General features: G+C 40.5%; 1 protein-coding gene across 4 annotated transcripts; it reads right to left on the bottom strand.

Moving 5' to 3' along the window:
* Nucleotides 1–292: 292 nt before the first annotated feature.
* Nucleotides 293–10776, bottom strand: CIPC (CLOCK interacting pacemaker). 4 transcript variants are annotated; one of them, XM_063399053.1, is made up of 4 exons: nucleotides 10656–10776; nucleotides 8635–8801; nucleotides 7591–7760; nucleotides 293–4106 (listed from the first exon to the last, which is right to left on the bottom strand). In XM_063399053.1, the coding sequence occupies exons 2-4, from the start codon at nucleotides 8699–8701 to the stop codon at nucleotides 3228–3230; spliced, it is 1116 nt and encodes a 371-aa protein (XP_063255123.1). In that variant the 5' UTR covers nucleotides 8702–8801; nucleotides 10656–10776; the 3' UTR covers nucleotides 293–3227. The 4 variants fall into 4 exon arrangements, with proteins under 4 accessions (XP_063255123.1, XP_063255122.1, XP_063255126.1 ...); XM_063399052.1 differs by lacking the exon at nucleotides 10656–10776 and adding an exon at nucleotides 10286–10644; XM_063399056.1 differs by lacking the exon at nucleotides 10656–10776 and adding an exon at nucleotides 10391–10644.
* Between the last annotated feature and the right edge of the window lie 6790 nt (nucleotides 10777–17566).

The raw sequence follows: 17566 nt of genomic DNA, 5'->3' as shown, positions 1-17566 counted from the left end.
TGGAAAAATCCTTCCAGGTTGTTCATGACAGATCTATGGCAGCAGTCACCCACGACAGTGTATTTTTAGAGTTCTGTACAGCCTATTTCTATTCATGCTCCTCCCAGAGACCCTTTAATTCATAGATACTGTTAAAGCTCACGTGACTCTCTTCAGAGACATACATCATAGTATCACTTTTGTATCTGCACTTTCCCACATGGGCAACATGCTGCTGTGGAGCTGTATTTAAAGCATGCTTTGGAACCAGGGACTTTGCAGCACTTTCAACAGCATTAAATAATCCACAAACTTTTCAAGTATATACTTTATTTCATTCATATTTCACAGTCAATTTCTGTAAAGTTTTAGCAAAAAGGTCATGTTCTATAACAGAGGTGTTAGGCTACTGTATTCAAACAAAGCAATGGGCTGTGAAAGTACAGAAAATATTTACATTCCAACTAGAACAGCAGAATTTCAAAAAGACATAGTAAAAGTAATCAAAAATACCAACATTTATTAAAACTTAATACAAAACCCAGTCTGTCTGACCCATCAAGCTACCCCACTTGTAAGTTGTGAGCAACAGCTGAAGCTGCAGCAGGCCATCTGACTGATTAGATCAAGGCAGCTGTCTTCAGCTAACTTCTTAATACCAAGTCTTGCTGCTTCAACGATCAAAAAAACCTGTGAATTCATTGCTTACAGTTTCCATTCAGAGGATAACATTTCTGTTCAAATTTACTGGACCACTTTCAGATCCTTCCCAGAATCTGGATTTATCCTGGTCCTGAAGAAGTCAACTAATTTTCCAAATGTATTTCCAAGCTAACCTATTTGATTACATTCCAGCCAGGAAAGGAAAGCCCTTATTGTTTTAAAGCTTTATCAGGACTCCCAGGAATAAAGGCAACTAAGAAAACTGAACAGAATGGTATCTGATGACATATTTATCATCAGAGACCTTCAACATCCTTTTTTTTATTAGATGTTGAATTAAGGTTTTCCATTATCTTGTGATATGCTTCCTAAGGAGCCCCAGGTTTAAGTATGAGTTCCAGTGTGGATTTTTCCAGTTCAGTAAATACTATTTAAGTCTGGACTGATGCCTGGTAGGAGATTTCTAACCAGCTGCTGGACTTTATTCACAGATTTATTGAACATATATTTATACAAATTACACCAGCTGAAAGGCCCATTAGCTGTAAGCACACCCACTTCAGCCCACCCTCCATACTGTCAGGGAAAAAGTACGTGTGGTACTATAAGGACTACAAGAGATTTCCACCAGCTAAGTCTCCCTAAGTCAGAGAGTACTGCCCTGCAAAGCAAGTTTTTCATTCCTTTATACTCTATTACAGCAGTGGAAATAGAATGGAGAAGGTCACTGGTAGACTCATTTTTCCTTGTCTCGAACAGCTATGATTTGACTTCATTTTTTCTGCTTCCTTTTCATCTCTAGCTACCCTGAGCCCATCATCTTGTTTTCTAGGACAATCGCTTCCTAAAAATACATATTCTGAACTTCATATTCTTCTCTCTGTTTAATGGGTAGAATAAGAACTTCAGGAAAAGTAGGAAAAATATCCTATGCACTTTCTCATACCTCACACCTCTAGGCCCATCACATGTATTTGACCAATGGAACTGCCTCCTCTCCTTGGAAGAAGTTCAGATCAAAACAATATCTTCTTCCATAAGTGGACTAAGGTACCATCACATCAATCCTGCCAAATGTCATTTGGTGCAGATATGACACCTGATAGATTGTGTCTATATAATATAGGACAAGTTCTATATTATTTCATTGCACTGTGCTGCCTTCTGGGTTTGCTGGCTGAGTTCTTATATTGCCAGGTTGTGAGTTATGAAACATGGTAGTATCACAACTGCACCAGGTATATTAAAAAAACGAATGCCAGAACAGAGTGTATGAACACTTTTAAACAATTCCCATGTACTGCACCAGTCTTCAGCAGGTAGGCAGGATCCCATGAAAGGCATGGCTACAGCTCCACTGGAGCAAACCCTGCCACAGCATTTCTCTCCAGGCCCATGGTTATACAAATAGGACTCACATGCCTCGACTTCCTAAGACATGTAAAGCATTTCTTTTCATCAGCGTAAAAAGGGCGAAATCCCTTACAAGACAGAAGTCCCTTACAATTTCTCTAATCCATCTATTTCAGGAAGGGCTATAAAAGTATTCTCTACAGTCTTCTGCAATACATATTCCTAGATGCATCAGAAAATGTAAAGGTCTAGCCACAAATTAGCAAGACATCCACTCTACTTTCAAGTTTCTTTTTTTTAACAATCTGAAACAGATGATAAAAGTAATCAAATAGCTCGTCACGTAGACAGCATGAGTTTTTGAAAACATCGTCACACAGAAAGGAATATATCACAGATGATCCAGATTCCTAAATGTTCTTAGACAAAGCTGTTCTCAATTTTCTACATAAACTTCCTCTGGGAAAAAAACCCTTCAGATTGCAGGGTGTGATGTAGTTAAGTGTCTAGATAACTGCAATGAAATAAATGTCTGTAAAACAGCTTTTGTAACATGACTGCTGTGGCTCTCTGCTAGCAAGGTCATCTTATGCACAGCGTGGTGTTAGCAATGTCTCAAGGCAAGAAGCCTAGGAATGATATCAATCTGTATTGAAGGAAAAATGTTTTGGAGTTTGCTTTTTGAAGTTCACACATAAGTAGATAAAATTTTCAGCAAGTTTATCCAAGCTGACACACCTCCCACCCTCACTACATTCACCTGACTACGCTAAGTAAAAAAAAAAAAAAAAAGAAGGAAGGGGATGGGAGAAGGACTTACTTCACCCCACACCAACTCCTCCACCTACTTGTAACTGGTGATGGCCCAACAGTGGGGCCTGTTCTGCTGCTGCACTCTCAGACACAACTATCTGAAGATGGGAATAAGAAGATGCTTGCAGAATACTGCAAATGACTGTCTCCAAGAATAGGAACATGCCAGCAGAGCACAGCCTTCTGAAGTCCAAGGAATTACACAGAGCTAGCACGAAATTCAAGGTCACACTGCAGTACTAAGTACCCGTTCTGTCTAGAACCCACCATGCTATTCCAGTCCCACAGCTCACTCTGAAGACAAACTTAATGGCAACACAACTTTGCAAATCTTGGACTCAAAAAATGCTCACGTAGAAGTTTGAGACAGGAAAAAGGAGGCACAGAAATAACTTGACCAACAGCTATGCACATTTTTACTACATGTTTGGATAAGTGGGGTCTTCAAGGTTGCTATCAGCTTTATCAGATCCTGTTAGAGATGCTTCTAGCTCTGCCCATGACTGTGGAGCATTGTTCTTTATTGCCTCTATAAAAAGCTGTGTTTGGTGCTTCAGCCGGTCCAGCTCAGCCTGCGTCACCTGGTTCTGATGAATGAGTTCCTTGGTTTTTAAAGTGATTTCCAGCAACCCCGACCTGCGAAGCACAACAAGAGTATTCTGAAAGCGTCTGCACTTGCTTTGTTGTTGCAAGAGCAGCTCAGGGGCAGTGCAAATCTCTTCTGGTATCAATGGAGGGCTCCACACTGCAGAAGGCACTGCAGTCTGTGATGCGCTGTCGCTCTCATGAAAGGTGCACTTTGCTGCCTGCAGAGTTCCAAAAGGCAAAAGGGGAGTCAAACCTGGCACTTTCTGAGCATCACTGGAAACACGATGAAATCCAGGAAGAGCTGACAGTTTTCCACTTGTCACCAGAGCTGAAGAACTTTGCTGGCTAGAATCCTGAGGGGTCTTAAAGCTAACTGGTAGGTGGGAGAAAGGACTAGGAGGCAAGCCTGTGCTCATCAGTACAGGAGAAGTCTCCATCTTGGGTGCTTCTGTGCAGAGTCGTTTATGGCAAGTGGTTTCCTGACATTCTTCTAGATCAAAGGAGTGATCTCTTTTGCAGGGCTGTGGTGCTATTTTGGGAAAAGAATTCAGGATGGGCAGGTAATTAGTGGAATCATTTCTCTTTTTCCCAACAGGGTGAGAATTAATGGCAGGTGGGATTGATGGACGAAGAAACACTAGCTGTGGCTGAGCTGGAATCACTTCAAAGGATGGCTGCACAGTCCAAGACTGGAGCTGTGATGAACTCCCCTGAGAAGCACAAACAGGGAAAAACCACAAGTCTTACAAAAGTGTTATAGAAGACAATAAAAACAAACTTTAACAGGTGAACTGTGCCATTTTTCCACATTTTATATATACTGTCCAATTAATGTGTTACGAAGAGTTTTCTATCAAACTCATCCTTCTCTTTCTCTGACAATGGAGCTAACACTGGAAATAAAGCTGTAATCCATAATCCTTTTACTATGCAACAGCACATCTATTTAAAAACAATTCAATCTGAATTTATATATGCTTTCCTAAATGAGTATTAAAGTACAAGTTTATATTGTAAAATGTTCATTAAAAAATTCGACCCAGACTTGGGGTCAAACTGCAAGTGCACAGGAAAGCTGAAAAATAATTAAGCTTTCTGCTATGAAATATCTTAAGAGTCAAGGAAAGACTGTGCAGATATTCTAGGAACAATTTATGCTCCCTTTTTGTTGAAACATAGCAACTCAAATCTCAAATCTATCTTTATAGCAAGATTTTGAAATGGTTATTTAAGATACACAACATCTGTTCAGGAAATCTTGTAATTTGAAGTACAATACATGGTTTCAGTAAATATAAAACAGAATACATCATAAATATATATATGAAGCAGAAAAAAAATAAAAGGCTGAATATAACCAATGAAAGGAGAAAGGCCTGTGGTAAGCCCAGAGGAGTTCAACTTTGTACCTCTGGTGAAACAGTGCACACCAATAAACCTTAAAAGCATTTTATTTCAAGAATAATGCCCAAGGCTTTATTCCCTCCCACAAACCATACTCTGGAAAATAGGGGAAAACATCCATTTTTACAAGAAATTACCTCTTATTCCTCCAACACCTTACTACAGATCTTCATGAGATCTTCTGGCCAAAAACATGACTGCTTTTCTCCAAAGACATCAAATGGTCTAGTAAGAGACACTATTTCTTTCTAAAGCAAAATCTCACTTCTTAACATATTTAAGCCATCACTGCTACAATTACACTAATATATTGTCAGCTTCTTTTTCAATTCCTTACAACTTGGAACACAACTGGCAGGCCTGCTGAAGGCAGTTTGTAACTACCATAAATACATCTTATTATTTTTAGTACTATATTAAGTCATCTGAAATCCACATCCTTTCCATCAGTCTTGTAAGTTTTAAACTGGCAAACGCTAACATGCTTTGCTAAAGTCCATTCCCCCAGTAAAGGACTTGGAACTTACCAAAAGCAGGTATTACCCACTGATTAGGACACTGAGACTTGGAGATAAGATTCAATTACCTACTCTGACACAATGTTTCTTTGGTTCAGTGGGCAAGGTGTTTATGGAATAGGGGTACAGAACAGCTACCTGTAAAAATAAATATTACTACCTTAACACAGAAGAAAGAACATTCAAAAGAAAAGTATCTGGAGATGTAAGGAATGAGGAAGTATATAAATACTGTAGCTAAACATACACAGGACAGAACATGTAGCCTTAAGGAGCAAGGGTTTGGAGCCAGAAGTTGACATTTACTGCACTGCTGAACAGCACCTAGCATGGCAGAGCCCCATAATCATTGAGGCCAAAAGAGCTGTAGTAACTGTTTATCTTGTTCTTGGGTTTCTTGTTTCTTCCTATCTCTGTACTTCTTTTCCTTCTCACATAGCACTGTGCTCTTGTTCTCCTAATCAAAATCTCATTTTCAGTAGAGAAGGCCACTTTTATTTTACTAACTCTGCAAATTGTTGTGTGTTTTGTTGCATTTTTAATGAAAGCTATGAAAGCTAACTTCCGGACATATCAGTGTTACTTGGCTAAAAAGCCTCCCTACTTATTAAAGACTTTTACAAGACTTACAGAAACCTTATCACAATCAGCACTGTGTTCTAGAGCATTAATTGCCACCTGATTCTTTTTTAGCAGCATGACTGCTAGCTGTTTACATTCTGAAACTGGGCCAGCAGGTAACCACCACTGTAGCAGATCACAGTGGTTCCAAGACAGAAGGATGATGCTGATTGAAACTGAAACCAGAACAAATAAACCACAGTAACTGGATGGTGCTTTTTTTCCTTTGGTTCAGCAAGTCCAACTGAACACTGTGGTGAAAAGATCATTTTAAAAAGACGAACATCTGAGCTAACTAGGCATTCATAATGATGAAAGGCAGAAGGACATTCCATTATTATTCTGACCTAGACTTGCTGCTTTCATTTATTGTAGTAAACGTTTTTCAATTTGACATTACTATCTTTAATCATACATATAATCATAGTTCGATATTATGATGCATGGCTCAAGAGAACCAAGTGTGGTCACTTTATCCATCTCCAACTCTTTCTTGTCAAACTTCCTTTTTGCTATACTACCAGAGTTTTTAACATATATATATATATGCATGTGTGTGTATGTGGCTGGGTTTTTTTTATATCTCTCTCTATATAAGCTACCTATTATTAGTTGCTGCTTCTTATTTGCAACACAGCTTGGAGTTTAACACTGGAATCAGTGCAGGAAATGTCTTCATTTTTGAGCTCTGGGCCACAGGCTATCAGCCTTTGGTGAAGCTTGCCTATTCCTGACTTTATCTATAAAAACTTCAACACTTGTTTACACAGTATTTTGTCCACACATCTAGGAATGTGACTATAAAATAAAATTGTTTCTTATCAAGATAAAGCTCAGAGAACAGAACCACCTCCCCTACAACTGCATAATCTGCTAAATACTAACAGTGAAGATTAGCTCTTGCTTGTTGTCATAACAGATTCAGTAGAAAAAGAATCAGGATCTATATTCTTTTTACCCCTTCCCACTGTATTTTTAGAAGTATTCTAGTAAAAAAAAAATTGAAGAACTTTTGCTGTGCTCCAAAACTGAGTGAGTACAGAGCAGGAGGTCTAATAACATGACAGTACTTTGGATTTCTCCTACCTTCTGTAAAAATGTTAAAGTTACACAGGGGTCTCACAGATGTGCTGGGGGAACTGTACATCACAAAAATACTGAAGAACACACATAAACAACTATTAAAGTAGAAGTACCACAGCTAACTTCAGATAAGGACTTAACTTCTTCATTTATAACATTCTAGATTAATGTTTCCCATTACATATGAAGCACTTGAGAACCTAAGAATGAGGAAACAAACCTATCATCCTACTTCACCATCTCTATTGCATGAAAAAGACAACAGCAGCTTTCAAAAGCAAATTACCCTTTTCTGTTTAATCTTTGGTGCTATTCACATAACATTCTTGAAGATGTATTTTGGGGGCATTCCTTTGAGACAAAGAGGTTTAGTAGATGGAGCAGAGTTTCTCTATTTCACATTCCATCTTAGTGATTCCAGCTGCCTCTCAAAAGAACAGAGAATCACATTAGAACTTCGCAAATTACCAGTTACTTTCTGGACTGCAACATCTTTTTTGAAAGGAAAAATCTTTTTTAAAGAAATTAAGAACATGCAATATTTTTCAAGATATTATTTCTTCCCTACCTGCTTAACCAACACATTTTTCATCACAACCATAGGAGACAGTGCAGGAAAGGAGCTGCTTGTGGTCCTCGGGCATTGCCAAGGCCCATCCTCTGCATTCCAACACAGCGCATTCAGCACATCCTCGGAGTCTGTCTGCTCCATAGCACTTGGGCACTCGGAACTTCCATCTGCCAGATGCACAATTCAGCTGTTAGTTATTCCACATGCAACATGCTTACTACTGCCTTTCAGTTCTAACACTCTGCCTCCTTCAACCAAGCCACAAACAACAACAGAGTTTAGTTCTGTTATATTAGCAAATTTAAAGCCACTATGACAGCTGTCAGACAGTCTCTAATAAAAGGCTTTGTATTTCAGGTCAGTTCTTATACAGACATTTTCTCCCCTAAAAATCTATTGCTTTCTGCTCTTTTGCATTTAGTCTCCAAGGGACTGCATAGTATCATGAAGGTTGCATTGCTCGAAAAACTGATACAGGAAAGCACTACAGGCTCCAGCATTGGCACATCCACGGTTTGTGATGCAGGCATTTTGTGTCTTGAAATTTCTATCTAAAACCCAGTAAAGCAGGTATCTCTCGTAGAAGTGCTTTTTTTTTTCTTGTTTAAAGGTCATTTTTGCACAGTTTCATTGAGTACTAAAATGGCACACCGTATCTATTATTTTACTGATGTTATAACCATTGCTCTCTCGTTTATTAGGCTCTGACAACATGGTCAGATCATAAGAGACACTGGGCAGCATAATCCAACAATTCATTCATCACTGCAAAGAACAAAAAGTAATTTTGACATCTCCACTAGACTCTAAAGTCGAGGATTCTTCCATTAACTCTATATTCCCATTCCAAACAAATTCACAGGATGAACTTTATAACTTGGCAATGTTCCACGTCAAAAGACTTTGGTGGTAGGATGATTGAAACCTATCTTGCACAGAAAGAGACACAAACTGGAAGGGGTTACTCAGATTTGTTACCCATCACTAAAGCACAGCCTCAGCACGGTAACACACAGAAAAGGTAACAGTGTTTATCTAAACCTGAATATCCGGAGTCTTTGTCAGATTCAGCTGCCGCCATCCTGAAGCGATGGTTGAAGCTCTTCATCTCAGTCACTTTGCCCAACAATTCCTCAAGGATGCCAGCAGATAACTATTGTGTCTGAGTGCTTCCATAGTGCCGTGGGCAGTTTTTAACACCTTTTCCACTGGAAAAAAGTTAAGAACAAAAAAGGACTTCATCTGCATCTAAAGAACGTTCCATCAGTATCAGATAACAATGGAGGACAGCTGCATATCTCCTTTTACACTGCCAGTGAGCTAACTGCAGACTTTAATATCTCAAAATGCTGAAAGAGTGAAATTTAGGTCAAAAGCTAATGTATTGGACATGTCTTTCCACCCCAAAAAGTAAGACAAACTAAAAATTTAAGGCTATTCATAAACAACATTTATTTCAAGAACTAAAATTACCCAGGGCATTATTTATCTAATGAAAGCTTTGCTGTCTCAAGGGCTGAATTGCAAAACAAGACAGTTGTGCTGGCTGAAGCTCTTACGACAAGTACAGCTGAACCTGCAAAGCTGTGGTTTTGCTAACACAGTTTGTTCCATTCTCAAGAGTAGAGTAAGTCATCAGAGAAAAGAATGAGTGATCAGTGAACACACTGGGAGCTAAAGAAATCTATGCTGCTAAAAGAGCAACACATACTGCAATACACTCCTAGGGGAGACAGAGCCTTAGAAATGCCCACACCCAGAATGCAAACACTGAAAGGCTGAAATTAAAGCTATGAAAACCAGAAAAATGTAGTAACATTCTGGCCTCCCACACTACATACTTGTCACAACCTTCAGCTGCTTCCTGAGGGTAGGCAGTATCTAGTAAGACTAAGTTTCTGCTTCACTTAAAGGAGGTAATTGAGAAATTGGCTAAGAGAAAACTGACAGAAGTGCAAAATTATTTCTCCTATTATTTGTAAAAATTATTTTCCTATAAACTAACCCACTGAAGTTACGTGTCAATGTTAAGTTTTATATTTAAAGTACAAAAAAAAGGAACTCAGGAGTCCATTAGCAGCAGTATCCAGCACAAGCTTCCTCAAATAACATTGCAACAGGCATTCTGGAATAATCCATGCCAAAATGCAAGCTCCTCCTTCAGGTCCTGCCAACTTTGTTAAAAGTGTGCTCCAAAATTCCTGAGTCTTAGTACCAGTATTGAATCCTGAAATGGGAGTATGACCGTCTTTTACAAGGACGATGGAATAATGGTCAGCAGAAGAAATTTCCTCAAGCAGCTACTTGCATCACTTTTACTCTCCATCTTCAGTCACACCTGCCTGCCTACTAACAGGCAGGGAACAAACATGGTTACATAAGCGCAACCTAGATGCTATCCTTGCAATGGAAGACGTGGGTTAAGTCCAGATCCACGCTTTCTTTACATGGCCCTTTCCAAAACAAACTTATTTTTTAAGAAAGTGATACGCAAAAATACTAATCTAAAATAAAACCCCAAAAGCCAGAACCACCTCAAACCGAAACAAGAAACAGAAAGAGGGCTAGAAATAAAGAAAGAAGACCTCATCTGGCAGATTTGCATCAAGTGAGGCTTTGGGAAGGGCCGACACACCATCTTCTCTCACACAAGAAAGCAACACACCACAACCACAGCCGAAAATAAACAAACCAGAAGTGCCACTCCCCCGAGGGGCAGGGGCGTGAGAACCCTCCTGCCCATCCCCAGGCCAGCGCCGCCCGCCCGGGCCCGGCGAGCGGGACCTCCGCCGCGCACCGCCTTTCCAGCCGGGAGCCCACGCCGTCGTCCAGGGCCGCCCCTCCCGCTGATCCCACCCAGGCGCCTCCCGGGCCCACACGCCAGACTCCTGCGGCACGAGGAGAGCCCGCGCAGGCGGGCCGAGCCACTCGGCTGCCGGGCCCGAGCCGCCGCCCCGCCACACGGCGAGGCGCAGCAGGTACGGCCCGGGGCTCGGGGCCGCCACCGCTCGCTCACGGCCGCCGCCTCCCGCCGGGCCGGGCCGGGCCGGGACGCCCCTCACCTGGGCGCGGGGCCGCCACAGCTCAGCCGCGCCGCGCATGCGCCGCACCCGCCCCGGGCACGCCCCGCCCTCGCGGCCGCCGAGGGGAGCGCGGCCGCCGCGCCCCGAGCGCGCATGCGCAGAGCGGCTGGCGGGAGTGCGCGTTGAGGGCGCGCAGTGTCGCGCCCGGCCGTGTGAGGGAGCCGGGCACGGGGAGCCGAACCGGGAGTGTGGGAGGCCGCTGGGCCTCCCGAGTACTGTACAAGAAAGTTCAGTTCTTCCCCACACAGAAGGTGAGGCATTTGTGCAGCCTCTCTCATTGCATGAATGAGATAAGAAACAAGACACTTCAAATATGAGGAAAGTGGCATCAAAGAGGTCTCAAACTTGTCTCAGAGAGGGAAAACACGGCAAAAAAAAAAGGAATCAAAGAATCAATTAGGTTGGAAAAGACCTCGGATCATCATTTAGCCTATGAGGTAACACCACCATGTCAACTAGAGCATGGCAGTAAGTGCTACGTCCAATCTTTTCTTGAACACTTTGAGGGAAGGTGACGCCATCACTTCCTCGGGCATCCTGTTCCAATGTCTAATCATCCTTTCTTCATCTCCAACCTGAACCTCCCCTGGCACAGCCTGAGACCAAGAAGAGGCCAAACCCCATGTGGCTACAGCCTCCTTTCAGCCTCCTTGGAAGAGTGATAAGGTCAGCGCTGAGTCTTTTTTTTCTGGGCTGAACACCCGCTTCTGCTCCTCACAGAACTTGTGCTATAGATCCTTCACCAGCTTCATTGCCCTTCTCTGGACTCACTCCAGCACCTCCATGTCCTTTCCTGAGTGGAGGGACCCAGAACTGGACGCAGAACTCGAGGTGTGGTTTCACCAGTGCCAAGTACCAGGGAAGATTCACTTTTTCCTGTCATGAGTGAAAACAAAAAAAACCAATCAACTTTTACATGGTTGGGAAGTGTGAAATATGTGGATTTGGTTTACACAAACTGCATGTGAACCAAGAGCAAATAAATAGGAGGAAGTGAGTCCCTGGTTCAATTAATACAACTAGAATAGCTATTCTTGTTCTGAGAACTGCATAAATGCCACCAGCACCCAGAAATCTGTCAGACTATTTTGCATTTGGACATGAAAGCCATTTCATTAGAGAAAACTGAAAAGGCTGTGTGCAAGACCTGAACAAAGACACAATGAATTCCTTAAATAGAAATGGAAAGAAACACTTTCATTGTTATGATGGTCTTGTTAAAGAACCTGAAATATGCTGATTAAAGAGGTCAGCAAGATCTAATAAATTTCTGAAGGAAAAAGAGGAGGACCTTTAATCTCAACATAGTCTCAAAAACAACTTGTCAAATGTAACACAAAAATGTCTGAGGTTACATGAAATGACACCATTGTTTTAAAAAATATGGGACTGATGGGTTCCAGTCCTACCAGTCTCAAGTGCTTTGAGAGGACACTAGTGACTCTTATTCTTAGGATGTGATTTTGAGCACTTAAATGCCAGAGTTGGCTCTTATTACATCTCACCTGTAGTGTGAGAAGTGTGATCTCCAGACTGTGGGTTTGGATCCCTTACTGTTCAGGAGTTTTGAGTTCTGAGGAAAAGCATGCTAAGAATGCTGTTGTATCATCTTATTTGCACAGGCACGGTCCTGGGTTGCCTTGTACCCAGAAACAACCCTTACTGTCCTCCACAGAGGCCACATTTCTCAGGATATGGAGTGTGTGGGGGTGCTCAGTGAAAACAGCTCACCAGAGGGCAAGTAGCCTGTGTTTGGGACAGACAACCTGCTGTTCAGTTCAGGTGATTCAGAACAGATTTGGCATATGTGACACCAGGCCTTCATCCAAGGGGCAGCAGGTAGGAGAACTGACATACTTTACTGTTTAATAGAGAAGTTTTCTTGGATAGGCAAGTTAAACCTCTGTTCTAAATAAATTCAGTCTTATCACCTGAATCGTCCCTGAATTAAGTTGACTGAAACCTTAGGTTTATATTGAACATCATCTAATCATGTGTTTTTGTAGTTTTAACAATATTTCTGTCATTGCCGCTTCTGTCCCTTTTCCTTTCATTTGATTCTTCATTGATCCAAGGTCTGATTTACTGTGTGAGCTCAGTGATTACCATCAGAGGCAACAGGATGTTTTCCTTTTTCCTTATGTTATACAGTGGTTGATTTGTTTATCCTAAAGGTGAGTGTTTTGACAAATATGTATTAACTTTCTGTTCACTTCCCTGTTTATTCTGGTCGTTCAACAGGAAAAGAGTGAAAAGAATGTGAATGAAGTATGACTGTATGTTTATTCAGTGTAGGTGTTTCAACACTTACTAAAAACAGGTGTTGAATCTCTTCTTTCAGGAGAAGATGCAGAAATCATCTTTCATGGCTTAAGAGGGACAAAGGCAAGTTTTTATCTAATGAGGTGGTTAAATAATAGGTCTTGTGTACTTACTGAATGATTAATAAAGGTGTTGATGCATAGACTTCATAAATGCTTGTGGGACAAAGAATCTTTTGTCCTAAGACAGCAGTAGAAAGAAGTGTTTGGCAAACTTTGGAAGTAAAGCACAGCCAGATCGGAAGAATGTGGTTTCATATTACACTGTCCGAACTGGAAGGGTTAGGTCTGAAAACACCACGTACTCAATCTTTTGTCTTCATGTACTCACTGCTTTGTTTTGCTATCATAGACAGAATACAACTTAACAAGTACTATATTGTATTAAGTTAGTTTGCAAATAGCTTTATTCATCTCACTTCATTGAACCAGTTTAATTTTAATGATATTTTGCTACAGGTATCTTTGTTCCTTCTGTTATTCACTTCTGTAATTTTAATACATAAATAGGATGATGCCTCTTAAGTTTTCCTTGGTCTCAACAAAATAATGAATTCACAAAGTGAAGTGTTCTTGGTCATTAAAACAATATTTAAGCTCAAAATCTCTTTGAAAAGACATTCCATGTACATATTTTGTTAATAGCTAATATTTAATAAATATCAAAGCAGAAAATATTGTGTGATCATATGCTCTGACCAGCAGTCTATCACAGGTCCTAGAATTTCACCCAGAAGTTGACTTAACAAGACTTTTCTCTAATGAAAGTACTTTAGTAATGGCTCCTTTTCTTCTAAATTTCAACTTTAGGTATGTATTCTTTCCAAAGTACCCATCTTTCATATTGTTACATCCATCTGCAACTTCATCTTTACCATAAATGTATCCAATTTAAGACAAGGCAAAATGAAGGTAAGTTAAAAATAGCAAATTATTAACAGAGATGGCATATCAAGAATAAAGCACTTTTGATGCTCTTACACTCCTCTGTACTGTTTTGTGTTGGAGGAGAGCAAAGGTGTATTTAATATTCCCTTTACAAGTCCTAGACTTTTGGGCCAAGTGAGGATTTGGGGGAGTGGTGCAAAAGAGCAGCCCTAGTGACTGCTTTTAACCCTTGCAGCAGTGCAGAGTACTCTGGAGAGCAGCAAGCCCTTTTGTGTTCCCTCATCTCCCCAGCACAGCCATCTTCTCTGTCTGCTCTTCAGTGTAGCATGTGGAAAGCTGCAGGGTGTGGAAGGATAGCTTTACTTAATCTCTGCAATGCTGTCAGGGACATCTCCTCATGATAGTGTTTTTTTCTGATGAAAGAATCCACAGGATTTACACTGTTGTCATGGAAGAGCTACTGTTTGCTCCAAAGCAGGCTAGATGTCATGTTTTCCTGGAGTCAAAAATTATTTGAGTTTGTATTGCAGATGTTGGTGGTGGCTTTGGGAGGTTTTTTTTGTAAGTGTTGATTTTGATAAGACCATCTCTACAGACTCTTTAATATGGATTGTAACTTGTCCAGTGTCTTCATTTTTCTAGTTGCATCTTAATTTTGTGGACCTGAGAAGTGGGATAAGCCTCTTCACATTCTGCATGGCGTCTGTCTGCCTGCGTTCCTTGTAATATCCACTGGGTGTCGTGAGTCTCTTTGGATTACAGGATATAGAGAAGGACAAATTTAGCCCAATCGAGGACTGCCTATGGACTTTTTTTTTTTCTTCCGGGTGAAAAGGCCTTTGTCTGATTGACAAAGGATTATAATCAGGAGTCCCAAATCTTGAAAAATAATGTTATTTGTTTAGGTGAATGTGTGATTCTTGAGGCTGTCCTGTGCAGGGACAGTAGTTGGACTTTGATGATCCTTGTGGGCTCCTTCCAACTCAGAATATTCTGTGAGACTATGATTTTTTATTTATGTAAAGTGCAGCTAATACAAGATAGGAATGCAACAAACAACAGGCTAATTCTCTACATGTTTTATTCCCATTACCATTTAGTCATTCAACTGAATGACACCTTGTTTGGCAGAAAACCACTAAGATGTCAGTAGGTAATTAAAGAAATCCTGATATCATAAATGTATAACGGCAGAACTAAGGCTGAATTGGTGATCTCAAATCAGTATTTGCCTAATTTTTGGGAACTATAGTTGGCATGGCCGTGTCTGAGATTATGATTTGGGTAAAGATTTTGGCCTATTATTTTCATCATTTTTGCAAGCAAATGAAGAGGCATGAATTTGTAGCTTTATATATAAGGATAAAAAATGCACTTCATGCAGAAGAGAACTTGAGCCTTTGGTACAGACCTGTTTCTGTGGAGGATTAAAGACCAGCCATATTAGTTGCACACAGAAGGATTACATTTCCCACAGGCTAGTCAGTAGGAGATCATATGATGTGGTAACATTGCTCCAGCCATGTGCTGTGCCTCGCAGTATGGATAGATGAGCCAGGGATATGGACTGGACGGAGGCTTTCTGAGAGGCTCAGATGCCACTGGGACTCAGTGGCTTTCCCTGTGGCCTTGTTATGTTAGATGGCTGAATTAATGTGGTGTGTGGGGGTTCTCTTGGTGGTGGTTGAAGCTTTGCCTAATACTATGATTGTGAAACATTCAGAATTACTAGAACCATCTGAAAGATAAATATAGAACTGTCTCTTGGTTTGTAGGGCAAAGGATGTTCCCCTATTATAGGGAACAGTAGCAAGATATATTTTACCTTTAACTTAGAAACCTGCACTGCACTGACTAGCACAGCAAAACACTGAACAGTTTGTGTCCAGTGTGACAGGAATTGTGAGGGCTTATAGGAGCAGATCAAGAAAAATCTGCTAAGTGCTGATTTTTACAGTGGACTGTGTATAATGTAGCCAAATCTGAACAGATTTTTATGGCACTAGGAAAAGGCGGTGCCTTGGTGGTAGTGCTTCACAGATCTTCAGACAGCTTTTTAAACTTGATGGGTATAGCAGCTCTTCTGGAGAAGTCTTGTTAGGAGGATGTCAGTATCAATTAAAACATTCTTTTGTTCTGGAGTCATTTATGGAGCCTGCTGAGGTCTCTAATTACTGTTTGCAGCCTATGGTCCAGGAGAAACTAAAAACCAGTTTTTATTTGATGTGATATAGCAGAATGGACGGAAGGTATAAATTGGATTTCTAACCTACATGCAAGACTGATTTCTGTTGTGCTGAATTCATGAGGAGCTATTGGGGACTCAGTAGTCTTGAAAATGGGACCACTTATTTGTTTCTTTGGGAAAATTAACAGAGTTTCTATGAAATGTTCTGACAGTAATTGTCTGTCAGATTGTATTGATTTAATACAAGGGAAACCTTGAAGGAATATCTGTCAATATCTCTGAAAAGCTCACTGAAAAATTACGTAGTTTACATGTGAATACAATGTTAATCACTACAGTACTGAATTAAAAGAAATAAAATAGGTATAAAATCTGGTGATGTTCCTAATTGAAACACAGTCATTGGTTTTGTTGAAAACTTTTGAAATCTTGGACTTTCCTGGAATGTAGAAATAGTCTTCTTCTTTTGTTAAAATGAATATAGGCCTTTAAATTTCCAACTTTCCAGAACAGTTTTATGTTTATCAGATTTCTCAAGTGTGATTGTTATAGTGGTCAGATAAAATGGAGGATTGCATAGGAATGGCTGAAATAGGAATGCCTGAAAAATATGTATTTCTGATGCCAAGATAATTTATGTAATTGAATTTGTGATACCTTGCTGTAATACTGTTTTTCTTTGTAGCACTGCTACATGGAGAGAAATAGCATTAAGTGCTTGTATGTTCCTGCAGACCAGAGAAAGAAACTTGTAATGAAGTATCAGAAATGACAAGCATACCCAGGCTGTCACAATCTTGTCCAGCTCTGCTATGCCAACAAATGAAACTGTTTCAATAGGGCAAAAGCACAATGTACTAAGGATGGTTGAATATTTACCAGATGTTATGGCATTTGAGGCTCCAGGACTAGCTTTGTGTAGATGTAAGACTGAATTAGATTCTTTCAGTTTTGCCAAGGGCAGGAAAAATCATGTCTTGTCAGGGAAAACAGTTTTTCTCTTTTTTTTTAAGAAATTCTCCACATGATGGCAGTAAAAAACCTCTGGAATTCAGAGGTGGTTTGTTTCACCTTCAAAAGCCATAAGGGAAAAAAACCAGCCCAAGATGAAGAACTGAGTATGTGACTGAGCTTTTAGATTTCCCATTTTTCTCCTGGTAGGCCTTAAATTCCCCAGATAGTTTTCCAGACAGCAAGGCTGCGTGCAGCCTGGAACAAGGAGAATAGGTCACCTGTCACATTATACTAGGGCACAGTGTCACTCACAGGCATGCCTTTAAGAGATATTTTTGGTTTCTTATGCTGTGTATTAATGTGCAGAGGGAGAGGATAAGGAAAAAAAGAGGTTGTGTTTAATTCCTATCCACAAACTTGTCTCTGCCCAAAGAGACTGTAGCTCATCATTTCAAGTCACATAACAGAGCCCTTGGATAAACACCCAGTTTTCCCTAACTGGGCATTTGACCAGCTTGGTTTGATTGCTGTAACAATGC

Source organism: Prinia subflava, chromosome 5 (genome assembly GCF_021018805.1).
Source record: "Prinia subflava isolate CZ2003 ecotype Zambia chromosome 5, Cam_Psub_1.2, whole genome shotgun sequence".
Taxonomy (NCBI): domain Eukaryota; kingdom Metazoa; phylum Chordata; class Aves; order Passeriformes; family Cisticolidae; genus Prinia; species Prinia subflava.
Note: the sequence above shows the minus strand (reverse complement) of the source record. Positions and strands in the feature narration are given on the sequence as shown.

Excerpts from the sequence above, each read along its gene's own strand:
- CIPC (XM_063399053.1), bottom strand. The coding sequence starts at position 8,701 with ATGAAGAGCTTCAACCATCGCTTCAGGATGGCGGCAGCTGAATCTGAC. Across the intron at positions 7,761-8,634 it reads CAAAGACTCCGGATATTCAG|ATGGAAGTTCCGAGTGCCCA; the intron begins GTTTAGATAAAC and ends TGCATCTGGCAG. Across the intron at positions 4,107-7,590 it reads AAAATGTGTTGGTTAAGCAG|GGGAGTTCATCACAGCTCCA; the intron begins GTAGGGAAGAAA and ends TGTGCTTCTCAG.